This window comes from Mesoplodon densirostris, chromosome 9 (assembly GCF_025265405.1).
Source record: "Mesoplodon densirostris isolate mMesDen1 chromosome 9, mMesDen1 primary haplotype, whole genome shotgun sequence".
In the NCBI taxonomy this organism is placed as follows: domain Eukaryota; kingdom Metazoa; phylum Chordata; class Mammalia; order Artiodactyla; family Ziphiidae; genus Mesoplodon; species Mesoplodon densirostris.
The window spans coordinates 21,635,493-21,653,440 of record NC_082669.1 but is presented as its reverse complement, the minus strand read 5'-3'; the positions used below and the strand labels follow the sequence as shown (position 1 = coordinate 21,653,440).

Below are 17,948 nucleotides of genomic sequence, written 5' to 3'. Positions count from 1 at the left end.
TTTCTGTCTGGAGCACAGAGGCATTCGTGCTCTGAGATGGACTTTGGAATCTGAGGCCATAGAGAGACTTGGCAGGGGCTGGAACAAGAAAGTCAAGACCAACTCAAGCTCTAAACTTGGGTTTTCAAGCCTGGAACTGATGAGCCCTAAAGTGCTGAAAATGATTAATCTCCTGGAACCACAATGACAACCAAAGACAGAGAAAGGCTCAAGGATCAGCTTCTTTTTCTATAAAAGTGGGTGAACTCTGAGAACTTCACACTAAATGACAGAGGTTAAAAAAAAAAAAAAGCCCAGCCTTTTACAATTGTGTTCTACATCTCCATATAACCACACCAGGCTGCAAAAAAACATATATTGGACTTTAAAAAATAATGAATGTATTTCTTTATTAATGCAGGAGCTATATATGATGTACAGTATTGTCACACCCAATAAGCTGAACTTGCATTAAAATTGCATTAACTTTTTTGAATTAAATCACATCTTGTATTTCAAAAACGGCTATAGTAAGGTTGAAATAACTTAATTTTCTTCACACTCCAGTCATTAAAGTTTTACTTTCCAGAAAGCTGCATGATAACCAACAGCACAATTGTAGTGGGTTTTAAGAAGAAAAAATGTTTCCAAATGATTAAAATCAACATTCCCTTTAAAGAGAGAGAAGAGTTCTGCTAACACATTTTTTTTCTTGATGGTATTTAATAAATAATGTAGCCATACAGTTTCCCACACAAAAATTTATCACCATCTTTGCTCTGTTGGAGTTAATTGGTTTTAACTCATTATTATTTATTTGGTTATTTATATGGTTAAACCATCCTACATGCAGCAGTTGAGAGATACTGACCTGTGGCCCAACCGGGAACGGGGGGTGGGTCTGACTGGCCTGGTGTTGTTCAGGGGTGCCTGGGTCTGACAGCGCCGGGTTTCCTCTGGCCCCTGGAATTCAAAAGAGAAGCGCACCCTTAATATAAGATCCAGCCCGGGAACTGCCCATGACCCCATTTTCCTGTGATGTCACATAACATTAAGGCACAGATGATATGCCAGAGTGCTTTACCAATAGCTCCAGTACTCAAATCACTTGTCAACTGCATACATTATGCTAACGGACGTTCGGGATGGACAAAGTCATTCTAAGAGGGAGAAGGCTTGTGACAGCAGAGAAAGTGACACCATCATCAGTCGCACTAATAGGCTTGCATTATACATCAGTTTGCAGGGGGTGTGCCAACATGGCCCCGGTGTGGGAAACTGCATCCTTTATGCATAGGCGGGCAACAGCTAATCTAATTTCCCAAAGCCAGAGAAAGCGTGATCTCAGACACGACCAAGCACATCTATATTATCCCTTAATATGGCTTCGTACCCTTAAGCCCTTTCTCCATACACACTTCAGGTACTGAATCTTATGGATGAGTTTTCCTAAAAACAAAGCCTTTTTCTTTTCTGTTTTTTTAAAATTGAAGTATAGTTGATTTACAATGTCATGTTAGTTTCAGGTGTACAGGACAATGATTCAGTTATACATACATATATACTTCTATATATGTATACATACATACATATATATACGTATATATATATATATATATATACACACACACACACACATTCTTTATCAGATTCTTTTTCCTTATAGGTTATTACAAAATACTGAGTAGAGTTCCCTGTGCTCTACGGTAGGTCCTTGTGGGTGGCTCCTTATGTCCTAAAAAACACATGCACCTCCTTCAGCAAATTTCCTGGGTGCTGACTTACCCCTGCACTACCCCCAGGGATCCCCGCTGTGGTGAGTATAGACAATAATGTACTTCCTTTGTTGGATGCTAAAGCGTGAAAAATGAAATTCCACCAAAACAGCAGATCTTTCAAACTTTCTTAAACACTATTGTTTCTTTGTGTGTGCTTATGTGCTTTGTTTCAGGACAAACCATAGAAGGTGATATAGTGGCAGTAACATAAATATATAAATAAATAAGCAAGCAAACAGATAAATAAAGCTAGCAGCCATTTTTGAGGGGTCTTAGTTGGTAGCTTTGGTTTTCTTGGTGATTGAAATCCAATTCCAAGCCATCCTTAACAAGATCCTCTTTCCTGATGTTTGTCCTATGAATAGCAAGTGGAAGACAATTCAAACCTTGTTTACTGGTGTGCTATGGATGACCAAGAAAAAAAAAAGATATGATTCTGTCACACTTATAAATTTTAAAGAAGGTATTATTAGCTCATTTAAAACAAATTCTTCTATATATTCTCAAAGGGACAGACTTATAAATAATGGAAATGTGGAAAAAATACTTCAGCACATTAAGCTACAAATAAAATTGACTGCTACATATTATTCAATTGACTTCTATCTCCACAGCCGCGTGTCAATCATAACAGCATTTTATAATAGGATTAAGCAATAAATGTGCAAAGCCATTATGCAGAAATCTGAAAATCTGATTAATTTGTAATATTTTTTTGTGCCGAAAGTCAAGAATGGACATTGCTTGGGGAATACTTACAAGCATTCTATTGAAATTTCTAAATTGATTTGGAACAAACTAATAAAAACACAGACTTGCTGACATTTTATAAAGTGAATTCTGTCAAAATATGTTTGGCATTTTAATGATCGCTGTCATTTAATAACAAGGGTAGAGATGGCCCATCATAAGATGCCCACAATTTCCCCATAACATGCAGGAGACCTTTCTTCTAAATTTTTTATATTTGATTTATTTATCATGCTTGAGTAGCAGGGCATTTTAAACTGGGAGGTGCATTATGCAGTGTAAATCTCACAACTTCAGTTCTTATAGACCCAAGTCCTATTTTGCCTTAGAATTCTCAGTAGAGTTTTATTTACTTTTAGAGAGCTAACCAGGTCCCAAAGTGATCTTTTGGACAATTAACGTAAATTCTCAAATGGTTCAAAATCTGCTTTGGTTTAGTTTATGAAAATGTTTTTAAAAAATGGGTTTGTTCTTTATGCTTGCCAGACATGGATTTTTATGTCTGTGAAAAACTTTGACAATGCACAGAGAAAGAGAAAAATCTTTTTACACAATTAAAAAACATGTTATCTTAATCAAAAACTTTTTCTATACTATGCCAGGCCCTTCTGTCTCATACTTCTTTCATGCATACCAGGCTCACTTTTTGATTCTGTTCCTAATGACACATCGTGGTAATGTTTGGGATCTCTCCCATCCAGGCACTGTGTCAACAAGACTGTGTCTTTGTTACCTGTAACTTGACACAGATTACATTTGCTTACATTATATTCTCTGTTGCTGGAGGCTCTCACCAGTGCACAGCAGCTTGTTTTGAGGCTGGTTATTCTCAAAAACCATGTTCAGTGCAGTCCAGGGCAATCCCACACAATTTCATGTGTAAAATGAAGTCTTTCACAGGCTCTAGAGGAGATTATGTACGCTCTCCTGCCTGGATCAAAAAGTAATGTTTCTTCTTAATGCACATCTCCATTTTCCCCAAACACATGTATCACACTTAACCTTGTAAGACCATAAACTAATCTGTCTGGGTCATAAGGCGGCTCCCAAATCAGGGGCCTTCTCAGAGCCAGAAGGGAGATCCAGTAATCAGAATGAATAAATGACGTTGGCTAAGAGTTTCAGAGAGCTCTGAAGCAGCGCTCAGCCGTAAATTAGCAGAGAATTTGAGGTTAGGTACGGGCACAGATACGAAAATGTGAACTGAAATGGGTTGGGCAGGTTCCTCCCGATCAGGGTCCTAGGAAATATGCTAGGAGATCAAGGAGATCAAAGAAGCCCAGAAAGCTCTCTGTGGCCTGTTCTGAATTTAAGAGTCTAGGCAGCAACTGTGAGCTCCAGGAGGGCAGATCCTGTGTTCACTGGTTTACTGCTTTATGCCCAGCTCTTAATGTAGGCATCATTCACATTGATTGAATATTCACTCAATGGAAATAGAGGTTGGGCTTTTAATTGGGGGCTGGTATAATTCCTTTAAAATAGGTATGGGCATCCACTTCACTAGTTACTCTTATTTAGCATAAACTTTGGAAATTATCTCTAAATTATTAGCTTCTTAGAAAATTCGACTGTAATTCTGATTTTTTGTTTTTTTTTAATTTTTATTGGAGTATAGTTGATTTACTCCAATGTTGTGTTAGTTTCAGCTGTACAGCAAAGTGAATCAGTTATACATATACATATATCCAATCTTTCTTAGATTCTTTTCCCATATAAGTCATTACAGAGTACTGAGTAGAGTTCCCTGTACTATATAGTAGGTCCTTATTAGTTATCTATTCCAATTTTTATTAAATTAGATATTAAAAGCAGTTTGGTGTACAGGTTAAAAGCAAGGACTCTTAAATTTGAAACTTACCTTGCACTGAGATTTAGCCCTGCCCCTTAACTAGTTGGGTGAACTTGGGCTGGTTTTCCAGTTTACTTATATATACGCTAGCTTCCTCTTGTAAAAACCCGGGAAAATAATCGTATGTCATTCATAGGGTTGCTATGGTGAGGATTAAATGAGCACATATATTTGTAAATGTCTTGGAACAGTGCATGCTTGTCACAAAAGTGCTCTTTCTCTTGACTACCATTAGTTAATAAGATTTAATTTATATTTAATACAATATTTAGTATTATTTAATTTGCCCATCATATTTACCTGCCCCAAGTAACTCAACACAAACGCCCATGCCTGTGTGTGTTGTCCATGTTTCCTCACACACCACCCTAACTGCGTGCTCTGTACCATTTGATAAATGTTTGGATCTGAACTAAATGGTCAGGTCTTTAAAGAGCCTGTGAAGTGAGATGTGCATGGATAATCCTCCCTTTAGTCCCTGGTAGCATGACCAGGTAATATGGCACAAAGATACTGGCAACTTGCTTCCCAATTCTCACCCAGACCATAGCTTAGACCAGCAGCTCTTACCCAGGCCTATGAATCAGGATGGTCTGTGGAGCTTCCTGAACACACAGAGGTTCACATCCCTCATGAGGCTACTTTCAGAGCAGCCAGAGGGTGGCTCATGTGTACGTTTTATAAAACTCCACTGGTGATAGAAGACCACGGGGAGAAAACAGTGGCTTACATGCTGCTCAGGCAAGTATGAATCTCCCCTGCATTGAGGATGCCACATACAATTAGTTTTACGACAGCAGATGGGTCATCAGCCAGCATTACTCCCTTGGCCCTCCAAGCTCCTCTACCTGGAGCATTCTTCCATTGTAATCCTGGTGGCCTTCTAGTTTAGCAATCTATGTCAGATGCATCTATTTTGTAATGTTTACAGGTACTTCAAGGAGTAAAAACTGATTTTAAAAGGGATCGTAAGGACTGCCCTGACGGCCCAGTGGTTAAGACTCTGAGCTTCTACTGCAGGGGGCTCGGGTTCAATCCCTTGTCAGGGAAGTTCCAAATGCTGCTCAATGCAGCCAAAAACAAATAAATAAAAGGGATCATACAAAAATTTAAAATAGCTACATTGTATTTATTTCTTTTCTCACTTTATCAGTAGCAACTAATGAATGTTGTTGACTGAAAAGCAAATGAATTAGTCTTCTATAACGTTTACAGTTTTGGATCTTCATTCAGTTTTTTTCCATTATCAAAATGTATTAATGGGTTTTAATTTTTTTTAATAAATTTATTTATTTATTTATTTTTGGCTGTGTTGGGTCTTCGTTGCTGCGTGTGGGCTTTCTCTAGTTGTGGCGAGCAGGGGCTACTCTTCGTTGCGGTGCACGGGCTTCAGCAGTTGTGGCACGTGGGCTCAGTAGTTGTCACTCGCGGGCTTAGTTGCTCCACAGCATGTGGGATATTCCCGGACCAGGGCTTGAACCCATGTCCCCTGCATTGGCGGGTGGATTCTTAACCACTGCACCACCAGGGAAGCCCTGGGCTTTAATTTTTGAGTGTTTAATTTAAAAATAAATAATAAGATGACCAGGAAATTAAAATAAATAAAATAAAATAAAATAAAATAAAATAAAGTAGCTATGTAATAGAAGTCACTTCTGTAAACACAGGGACCCCTGATAGAAGTCTGCTAAGGAAAGGATAAGTCATAAATGTTGGAGACACTGAAAGACTGATCAGGAGTTTGGCTGGTACACTGCAATGACATTTAATTTTAATTGTTAAAATGCCTGCTTGTCAGAGCACTGGTCCATCCGACACCATCTTTCCAGTGCTGATTTGTATGCAAAGTCTGCAAATCTGCTGGCAGCTCTCTCTGCTCTGGAGAGCCTGAGCTATCTAGGTAGCTGCGGTGGGGGCAGTGATACCCTAGTAACTTTTAGTAACTTCCTGACTGGGGGAGCCTCTGAAGTTGCACCCTGCCCCCCCACCAAGTCAAGGTCAGAGTTCCTGAATGACCATCACTGCATTCCTCATAGTAAGTCAGTCTTCCTTTGCAAATGAAAACGGCTTTCTTTTTGTATAAGAGTTTTTGATTAACTGAGGCAAACAAGACTCAGTACCTCTTAGCAACTCTAAGAGTGAAACAGATGTGCACTCCAGGATAGAGTGTTAAATGCGACCCCCTCCACCATTACCCCTTGCCCACACCTGTCTTTTTGGAGTTGACTCTTCCAAATAAGTCATTTTAAGAAACAAATAGAACATGTTTAATCCTGAGAGGGCATACTCCTTTCTGGATCCTCACCCCATTGCCTTTGCAAAGAGGATACAAGGGCTGGGGCAGGTTGAGGAGAAAACAGACTTGCACATATGAGTGGCTCCTCGGAATACACCAGTTCCACTTTCAGCTGGCCATCCTCCAATATTCAGTGCACGAGATTCCCTCATTCACGACCAATGCATTTTTAACAGATCGATTCTTCAGAGGGAGAGTTTGGGTTTCTGTCCGTTATGCATTAGCACAAACAATCACAAGAAGGTCACAGGGCTCCCTCAGCTTTTTCTGGTATTTATACCTTTCCTACCCACTGTTTGCTGTTTTCACTGGGGAGTGAGGTGAGGCAGAGGTTGCTGATTATAAGATGGACAGTTGAATGCATTATGATCTCATGTTGGGCATGTGAACCCAGCTAAGCGGGGCAGAAGCCCCCTCTAAATTAAACGTCCCTTTCTTTCAATTTCGTCAAGGTTACTAAATGCCAAGGAGGGAGTGGAGGTGTCTATAAAAATCTTTTCAAAGTCATTGCCACTGTCTGCCATTTTTTATTGCCCGTTGAGATTTCTTTATGATACTGGCCACACATGTATTTACGTCCAGAACACTATACAGACCCCTGGTGGAATTGGAGACTCTAAAAGAGATAAGCCACACTTGAAAATTAAACATTCATTAATTAACTTAGGGTTTGTGCATTTTTGCAAGTTCTGTTGTCAAGTACTTGTAACCTCACCCATTGCGGCCTGTAGAACAGTAAATGTCTGATGACATTAATGGGAAGAATAGATTCCTTTATTCTTCTAGCAGGTGACTTATCTGGCCTTTGATGGAGGGAAATCCAGTTATCTTTGAGTGAGGGGTCTAGGTCCTCAGTGGTTTTATTTTATTTTATTTTTTCTTCGGTGGTTTTAAATGCTGACCTTTATTTAAAGGCTGTACATAAGCATTAAAAGTCAAAGGGAGATTCGAGATATCTAGGTAAAGCAGAACAAAAAACCCCAAAAATCCCTTATTTGGACTTGATTATCTGAAGATGTTTTTGTAATATCTACCAAAATTATTCAGTATTTGCTTCAGTCCTCCAAGTAGACTTAGTCTATGTGTGCTCTGGAAACCTTTAAAGATGTTTTTTTCTCTCAAAATTTCCTATATCTCCCTTCAGTCTTCCTCCAACAATTTTTTATCATTTGTTTTCACATCCATCTCATAAAAGCAGAGCTGAACTCCTGCGATATCTAGGCCAATGAAGTTCTCAATTTCTGTAAATACTTCCTCTCAGAAAGAGATGAAAAAAGAGACAGTCATCAAATATACTTAAGCAAAATTCCACAACACACTGTTGGCATGTGGAGGGCTTTGGGGTGCGGATCAATGAGCACTGCTATCTCTACAAGAGTATAAATTCTTTCAGGGCAAAGATTCTTTCTCACTCACCTTTGTATCTCCTGCAGGTCAGCTCTGAGCCTTGGCATGTGTGTATGTATGCATGTATGTGTGTATGTATGTATTATGTATGTACGTTGGTGTTTAGGTAAGTTGTTCCTAAAATGTTGGAGATGTGTATCAGAGTGTGCTGAAACAATTTAGAAACAGATTTTAAACCACCTGAAAATGATTTGTCTCATTTTTAAAATGCTCTTCTTGATCTAAGAAGCTTTGCTAATTTCAACACACTTCTCCGAGGAAAGGGACACTTCCTCTGACAAGGTCATTGCTAGGGGCCAGGTTCAACACTGCACTGCATCCAGGGATGAAGTGCTTGCTCTCAACCTACTGATAGGACCCTGGTACGGGTCCCCTGGACACAAAGGTCGTGTAGACCCTATGTTTTTATGCCCATGCAGGGAGCTTGATTCTACGCTTCATCTATGCTCAACCTTACATGCGGGCTGGCTACATAATTTATGGGGCTCAGTGCCAAATGCAAGTCCAAGTCACTAACCTGGGGCTGGGAAGTCAATCTCCCCCTTCCCCAGGGCTGCTGCCTTAAACCACGGTAGATGGGTGGACTCAAGGGATTGCAACCTCCTTGCTGGGCTGTGCTGGACACCTGGATGGGATGAGTTGCATGCTGATCCTATGACTCTCCCTGCACCTGAGTCTAGAACACTGAGAAGGGCAGAATAGAGAAGGTGACAGTTACACTCCAGCTTCTGGGGGTCCTGGGGCACCCAGGGCAGAGAGCAGGTGGCTGAGAACTACCCGGTCCTGAGAGGTAGGGAGGTACTGGCTGGACCACCAGAGGCTCCAAGCCTCCCTGCCTCTGACCCCACACTCTTGTCGCCCCATTGGACTTGACTCACAAAACACAATTTCAAAGATAAATTATTAAGAATCTCAAGATGGTGACCTCAGAGCCTTAAACTCCAAATATGGGACCCTGCTGGGTGGCGAGCCCTGTGTGCCTGCAGTGGTTGATGGCCCATGAAGCAGGCCCTGCCCAAGGGACCTTCTCATCAAGGGTCCTCAAGTTTTAAAAACTGCATATAAACCTACAACTCTTTGAGAGCCATCTTCCAAATCAGTGTAAATTCTGATAAGAGTGTTTATGTCTATAGAGGAATTTAGACGTGGCTTATTTTCTCCAACAAGAAACCAAACTTACAAATCATCATGTTATTATCAGTGACCACATTTGCTGGAAAAGTAAGATAAAACTTTGTTTTGTTTTCTATCCATTCTCAGTTTCCTGTCCCTAAAATGGGGAGACAGGGCATGAATTCCTTAAAAGAAAAATCATAGAAAAGATGTCTCTTCCTTCAGTTGTAGACCTATTTTACTAACAATGTTACACTTTCACTAACAATAAACACAGATTTTTTTTTCCCTCCTGACCAGCTGCCAGGTTTGACAACAAGGGGATGAGATCAAGACACTCTCAGGTGGAATAACTGGCCTAGCTTTAAGGTCCTCTCAAGTTACCTACCCATGGTAAAACGTGCAAGAATTACTGAGAACTGACCTTAAATATGCTTGAAAAATGGTCAAAGCTGATAACTAATCTGCTGTAAAATTGTGTGTGTGTGTGTGTGTGTGTGTGTCTGTGTTGGGGCAGGAGGATGAGGCGGAAGGGAGGGGAACTAGTCCATTTTTTCTTACCTTCGTTATAGTAACGGGGGGACAAGCCGTAGGGTAGAGGTCACTGTGATTCTTTTTGCAACAGCCCAGACTCCAGCCTCTTATAGCAACACTTGAGTTTGTATCTAATATCTGCAAGGCTCTCTTTGAGGCCCCCCAGACCTACAGAGCTGCCCCATCAAAAGTCTCATTATGAGTTTTTAAACTGTTTTCAGTTTATTGAGGTTCTTAGCTGAGCAGCCCCCAATGCAGGCAGACCCCAGAGACTCTGGGGGTCCAGTTCCAGACCACCACAATAAAGCAAATAATGCAATAAAGTGAGTCACACAAATTTTTTGGTTTCCCAGTGCTTATAAAAGTTATGTTTAGGGCTTCCCTGGTGGCGCAGTGGTTGAGAGTCCGCCTGCCGATGCAGGGGACACAGGTTCGTGCCCCGGTCTGGGAAGATCCCACATGCCGCGGAGCGGCTGGGCCCGTGAGCCATGGCCACTGGGCCTGCGCGTCTGGAGCCTGTGCTCCGCAACGGGAAGAGGCCACAACAGTGAGAGGCCCGCGTACCACAAAAAAAAAAAAAAAAAAAAAAAAAAGTTATGTTTACACTATACTGTAGTCTATTAAGTGTGCAATAGCATTACGTCTAAAAAAATGTACACACCGTAATTTAAAAATACTTCTAAAAAATGCTAACCATCATCTGATAACACGGGGTAGCCACAAACCTTCAATTGTAAAAACAAACAAACAAACAAAAAAAAACTGCAGTAACTGTGAATCACATTAAAGTGAAGCACAATAAAGCAAGGTGAGCCTGCAGATACCTGGACCCCAAGTCTGAGAAGGAGGTGAGGGTGACATAGAGAGCGCTGCATCGTGGTTACATGAGCTCAAGTTCCTGGCTTAGGCTGAAGTCAGCTGGAAACCACAGTGATGTATGTTTCCCCTCTTCTCCAAGACCTACATGCCCTCAAAAGGCCTGAACTCTGCACAACCTTTCAGCAGCAAGGAGACTGCTGATCTGACATTCAGAATATGATCTAACCATGAGCCACCACGGAAGAAATCATTATTTCAATTGGAAATGATGGCCTCTGGATGCAGTCGCTTCTGATAACATATGCGGTACAAGATCTCGGAGACCCTCAATGCAGAAAGCGTGTGGCCCTCGATCCGCGGTGACTGTGAAGAGCAGGTGATTAGATCATCACAGACTGTTGACTTTCCCAGACTCTGAGACTTCACAGGCAGTCCAGTTAAAGAAGACCGCTAATGATCACGTGAATAGAAAGATCTCGGCATTTCATTTTGCCAAGTAAAAACATTTTTTTAAACTGCCATGCACTCTCACAATCCTACAACAAAGGTATTTTAAAGCCTTTCTCCCATACCAAAGAATGTGTTCTCTGTTTAAAGGAAAATCCTTTAAATTGAAGCAATTCAGACTAATGAAAAACTCATTGCATCGGACTTTTTTTTCTCCTTCTCCCTTTGCCCAGTGTCTGCTTTGTTGCAGAGGGACACTGGTCTGTCACAGAGCATTCAGCTTCTGGTCAACCTGGTAGGATGTGAGGACTCACAGCAGCCCTCTCCTTTCACTCCGCCAGGCATAAGAAATATCTGACCAAACACTCCTAAAATGTTTCTTCTTTTGAATAAATAATTCCTCTTTTGCCTATCCTTTTGTAGAGACATCAGTATAATTTTCTTTATATATAAAGTTCTTTGTGCCAAGTAATACATTAATTACTTTGCATATATTATCAACCCTTACAATAACCCTGTAAGGTGTTTATGATTATTATGTCCATTTATACAGGATACTAAGCTTTATTACTCACATACCTAGTTAGTGACAGAGAGGTGACTATATCCCAGGCTATCCGACTGATGGAAGGCCCACATCTGTATTGGCTAGACTACTCCACTGCTCAAATATTTTATAAGCATTCACCAAATACTTACTATGGGCCAGGCACTTTGCTTAGTATTTTGTCTACATTTTCTCATTAAATCTCCAAAGAAGCCCTGTGTTATCAGGATTATCATTCTCCTTTTACAGCTGTGGAAACTGATGTTTAAACGGCTTAAACAACTCACCTATAGTCACACAGTTAATGAACAACAGCACTGGGATTTGATGCAAATTCCATCCAACTCCAGCACGTACACTACCCTAGGTATCAAATGAAACGTTCCAGGGAGACAGAACACGGTAAATCCCACACCATGATAGAAACTGTATTTGGGGGATATTTTCTTCTGTACCCAGTGAACCCTGGCTCCGGAGACCTCTAGTTTCCAGGTCTGGGAGGTGGGTGGTGGAAAAAGGAAAATGGAACATGATGGGAGGAGACAGGCTGCTCCTGTGCCCCACTTTTTCCCCAGACATACCCTGACCAGTTCCTAAGAAGTAAGCACCCCGGTCTCCTTTGACAAAATGCTCATAACAAGCAGAATGACAGCTTTATTTAGTTTAGGGTCTCCACGGGATCTCTGGGCCAGCAGCATAGCACCACTTGGGACCTTGCTAGGAAGGCAGACCTGCAGGTCTCAGCCCACCTGGGTCTCAGACCCACTGAATCAAAATCTGTATTGAAAGAAAATCCCCAGGGGATTCATACTCACAGTAAAGTGTGAAAAGCACTGGTTTTGAGTTTACAACTCTTTTCCTCCCTCCCTCCCTCCCTCCCTTCCTTCCTTCCTTTCCTCCCTTGGGTGGCATTTAAAGTGTACATGCACCTAAAACGCCCAACTTTTAGCAGACATTGGCAGTGGACTGTTACATCCTTTCTCACAAAAGTCAGGCGGGGGCAGGTGAGAATGTAGGAAAAGCAAACGTTCAAGAGGCACACTCTCAATCACAGTAATAACCCTAGAGCATGTCTCACCCCGTGCAACCCGGTGGGAGGACTCCCAGTGAAGAGGCTCACAGTGGGAAGTGCTGTTCCTACGTTCTCAAAGGGAAGCATATTTATCCTTTTTAAAACACAGCAAAACTGATGCCAAATGTAGCCCAATACCCTTGCCCTGTGATTTATGACGATTTTCCTGACACTTCCTCCTTCCATACCCATATCTCTGATTCTCCATGGTGAGGGCCCATGAAGATAAGAGTCTGGCCTCTATATTTCAGTTATTTACCCTGAGAGCACCACATTCTTTGCAAAAGTAGCCAGAGTGCCACTTTAAAAAGGAGGAATAAAAATTTTAAACCCCTTAAAGCTGAAATAAAATTGCATTTCTACACAGATACTCTGAAAGGGTAGAATTTGCAATCACTCTTGCATGCAGCTAAAGATTGGTGGAAGTGGGGTCACTTAGAACTCGGCAAAGGACAGGAAGGAAATACACCCAGAGGAATTACATTGCATGAAGCTGTAGCATCACACCTAGTTAGCAAGCCGTTACAGTAATAAAGCGTCTATGACAGCACGACAGCACAAGATTGTGCAGGAAGAAAAGGATGTCACACAACTCACTGTGTACAAATTGCCAAGTGCTGCAAAACCTTCTTTGGAGATGGGGTAATGAAACACTGCATCTGTAATAAGATTAAGTAGATCTAGAATACAAAAACTCAAACTAATGACCCATCAATAGATTGTTGGTTAGATTTCCACCTGCTGCCCCACCCCCGAGAATTGGTTATAAAAAACCAAACAGCCAAACTAGTCCAATTCATGTGTCTCTGACCATTTTTCTCTCACTTAGCCTATTTATCTCTTAGCATTACTGTAATTGAAAAAGTATCTATTGCTAAAAGATGCTATTAACTTGAGTGCATTCATAGAGTGTTCTATCACTAATAGACTTAGGTCATATTCTTTTATCCGTTTAGCAAAGCATTATTTTGTTGTCCTCTTGTTTGGAAGACTTTGTTCCACTTAAAGTCAAATAGAACAAAAGCTTCACAGAACTTGTTCAGATTGTTTTTTTAATCATTATTTTAACTCCATTATATGATAGGATCAAATGCATAGCAATTTCCATTTGTTATATTATTTTTGGATCTGTGTCAGAGCTCATTATAAAAATTATGCCTACGAAACATGACTTGGACTCAGATTATAACAGTAAGGTTCTAAGTCCAAATACTTTAAAAATCTACTTCTTGAGTTTACATTTGGCTTTAGAACGGTAGTGTCCGCATTGAAGTAGAAAACAGAGCCGACCGCTAACTCAGTAGTGAAAAGGTGACATAGTGGAAGTAGCATTGTCCAGTCATTTTAAAATATATACCATGGGCCTTCCTGGTGGCGCAGTGGTTGAGAGTCCGCCTGCCGATGCAGGGGATACGGGTTCGCGCCCCGGTCTGGGAGGATCCCATATGCCGCGGAGCGGCTGGGCCTGTGAGCCATGGCCGCTGAGCCTGTGCGTCCGGAGCCTGCGCGTCCGGAGCCTGTGCTCCGCAACGGGGGAGGCCACAACAGTGAGAGGCCCGCATACCGAAAAAAAAATAATAATAATAAAATAAAATAAAATAAAATATATACCAAATCTAGGACGCTACAGATGTAAAATTCACGAATATTTTATGTTGCACTAAGAAAGAAAACAAGCTGCTAATTAAACCATGACATGACACTGATTATAAGACACACCCCAATTTTTATCCTAAAATTTTCCCTTTAAGATGTCACATTAAATTATGAGGAGGAAAGCTGTGTATCTCAGAATGAATAAAATACTTTAGTACTCATTGGCCTTTATATATCTATAAATTATGGCACAGAGAACAAGCGATAGCATAAACTGGAAATTTTACATTTAATCTCTAAATATCCTCAAGATTTGGTGGGTCAGACTTTTATGACTGGAATATGACAAAATGCCTTATTTAGAAGAAATAGATTCAATCAAGAAGGGATCGGGGAGGGCTTCCCTGGTGGCGCAGTGGTTAAGAGTCTGCCTGCCAATGCAGGGGATGCGGGTTCGTGCCCCGGTCCAGGAAGATCCCACATGCCACGGAGCGGCTGGGCCCGTGAGCCATGGCCGCTGAGCCTGCACGTCCGGAGCCTGTGCTCCGCAATGGGAGAGGCCACGGCAGTGAGAGGCCCGCGTACCGCCAAAAAAAAAAAGGAAAAAAAAGAAGGGATCGGGGAAAGAAACTAACAGTTGTAGAGCATCAGTCTGGCAACAGACTAGAATATTCTACATATGTCACCTGATTTCATCTTCGTACCAGCCCCATGATATTAGAACTCAGGTCAGAAAATTTAAGTAACAGACATACATCCACAGCTTTTTTTTTTTTTTTTTAAGGAGGAGGAGGAAGAGGAGCTGGGATTCAAACCCACATGTGGTCAAGTTTTGGGGTCCAAGCTGCACCATAAGCAAATCTATGGACTGTCTGCAAATCTAAGAATGTGTATAATGAGGAGAGTTTAGGTATATCTACATGCTTCAGCCAAAGACCACCATGTAGTTGAACCTGATTTATAGACTCACTGACAGGAGGGAGAATGCACACCCTGGGGAACCATGGGGCATCACAGTAAGAAGAGATGACATACATTTGGGCTTGTGTTGAGTGACTCTGAAGAGGGTTTGAAGAAGTGGGGCTTTGCTCTGGATTGGACCCTATCTGGAAGTCAGAGCTATGTTATGATTGAATATTCTAATAGTTCTTGTGTAGAAGATAGGAAAGAGAGAGTGGGGTTAAAGTCATAATTGGGAAAAGAGCAATATTCACTCATATTAGCCAGGATGGGTGAAGAGTTGGTCATTTTGTGGTCTGGACAATGTTCTCGTTTTGTCTGTCTTCAGAGGGGCTATGGGGTGATCTTGGTTTTGTCCTGATCCATCCTGGTCAGAATGGCCTTGTCTGATTTGTCTGTGAAACTGGGTTCAGGAAGAGGACACCAAGGCCTCCTGTGTGTGCCAGGCTGTAATATTCCGACAATACAGCCTGGAGTCAGAATGACTTGCGTTTTCATCTTTGCTTCTTCACCTGTGCTCTGTGTGACTCTAGATAAGTTACTCGACCTCTCTGATCTCAAGTTTCCTCAGCTGTAAAAGGGAGATAGTCATGGCACCTGTATTATAGTTGTGATAGGGAAACAGATTACTGAAAGAAAAGAGCCCAGTATTGTGGCCGGGCACAAAATAAATGCTCAACAAAGTTGGTTGTCACTATGAGTTATTACTGCAGCATTATCACAAATGACATTGACATATGATAATCCAATCACAAGTGATCTTGATAAAGAAGGAGAGAGGAAAGCATGTGACCACAGAGGACGCCCTTTAGAGGAGCCTGTAAAATCAGATATGTGCAACCAATATCCACGAATGAATTCAGGTACAGGAAAAAAAATGCAGGAAGACTGGACAAGGAGGATGACATCTGAATCAAAATTGCCACGTCTAAAAACTCTGAGTTCTTGCCCAGTGTTTCTAAACAGCACATTTCCCACAAGTCCAAAAAAACTCAGCATCTCCCCTCTCAAAAGCTCAGCTTCCTCCTAACTTGCTCCAAAAGCAAATCTCTTTGCCTGGTCCCTCTGCTTCACCCCCAGAGGCAGCCAGACACCATATCCCACATCTTGCACTCCAGCCTTGCTGACCACTCCCCCTTCTCTGCTTCAGCTGCCCTCACTGTCACTCAGACCGTGGACACAGTCACCATACCTCCGATCTGTCCTGTCTCTCATCCAACCTACACACTGATGGCAGTGAGACCTGTAAATACTGGAGACCCACCCCCATCTTTGGCTTCTAGCTCTCCGAGAGAAAGCTGGGTCTGCAGACGGGGGTGGTAAGGGCTTGGGGTGGCGTAGGTGGGCAAGGTGACACCTCCATCAGGAGACCTCTCAGTGGTAAAGGCTGGCCCCAGGGAGAGGTGTAAGGGAGCTGCAGAGCCTTATGGGAAGGAGCCCAGACTCTGCAGCTGGATTGCCCGCTGTCTCCACCACACACCAGAGGTGGGACCTCAAGCGAGTGGCTTAATCTTTCTCTGCTCAGTTTCATCATCTGTAAAATTGAAATAAAAATGGGACTTCCCTCATAAAGTGAGGACCAAGTACATTACTCCACATAATTAAAGTTCCTGGCACATAGTAAACACTCAATGAAGGTGAGCTTTCTTATTGCTATTATATTTCAAGGGAGACCGAGCCCTACGCTGGGGCCCGCACTGCTAAGTGTGTCGCCCAGCGGGGCTGTAGTCCACAGAGCGGGCGGTGCTCCAGGCAGCAGGCCTGGGGACAGTGGCCACAGCTGTCTGATCTGACAAAGATGCTGACCATTAGCCTCAGATATCGTCACTGCCTCGAGGGCAGGGTAGAGCCCGCAGGTGTGTCGGGAGAGGAACACAGAGACAGGATGGAGCAGGACCCAACGGCAACCTGCCCTAGAGGTTTGCAGAGGCTCTGTGGGCAGGGGGATGACAGGCAGTGCTCACAGCTCAGACCCAGGGGAGAGGGAGCTCAGGACAGAGCACATGCAGTCAAGTGTGAGCTAGGGTAGAGAAGGATGAAAGAAATTATACTTCCCAAGTGGAAGGTATGATTTTCAGGGCAATGTCTGGCAGTCATGGCTTTGGCCAAAATGGTGCAATTGATCCCTAAGAATCTATACATGGGCTGGGTCGCACCTGAATGTGAATCCAAAAAAGAACTTAGCTCCTAAGTGGATCCTAAGCACAGATGTATATATAGGTGGACTCTCAAAATAAGGACCAGATGGACAACAGCAAAAAAGGAGGTGGTGACAGCCCTTATGGGTGAGTGAACAGCAAACGACTGCTCAGAGCCCAGCCTGGATTCTGTTTGTATTTTCTATTTTAGTTTATTTCATTATTTTATTTTACTATTTTATTCTGTTTTATTTCATTTTATTTTATATTATTTTACTTTATTGTGGTAAGAACACTTAACATGAGATCTACCCTCAACAAAATTTTAAGTACACAATAAGGTATTGTTGACTACAGGCACGATGTAGTACCTATAGAACTTATTCATCTTGAATAACTGAAACGTTTTACCCACTGAGGAGAAAATCCCCTCCCCCATCCCCAGCTCCTGGCAACCACCATTCGACTCTGTTTCTATGAGTTTGACCATTTTATTTTATTTATTATTTTTTTTTTTTTGCGGTACATGGGCCTCTCACTGTTGTGGCCTCTCCCGTTGCGGAGCACAGGCTCCGGACGCGCAGGCTCAGCGGCCATGGCTCACAGGCCCAGCCGCTCCATGGCATGTGGGATCTTCCCGCACCGGGGCACGAACCCGCGTCC

General features: G+C 42.2%; 1 protein-coding gene across 2 annotated transcripts in view; it reads right to left on the bottom strand.

Annotated features, from left to right (window-relative positions):
- Positions 1 to 17,948, bottom strand: part of POU6F2 (POU class 6 homeobox 2) — a 480,044-nt gene that overhangs the window by 258,046 nt on the left and 204,050 nt on the right. For both annotated transcript variants that reach the window (XM_060108430.1, XM_060108432.1), the window contains one exon: positions 851 to 942. In XM_060108430.1, coding sequence (XP_059964413.1) covers positions 851 to 942 — 92 coding nt within the window. The remainder of the gene's footprint in view (positions 1 to 850; positions 943 to 17,948) is intronic.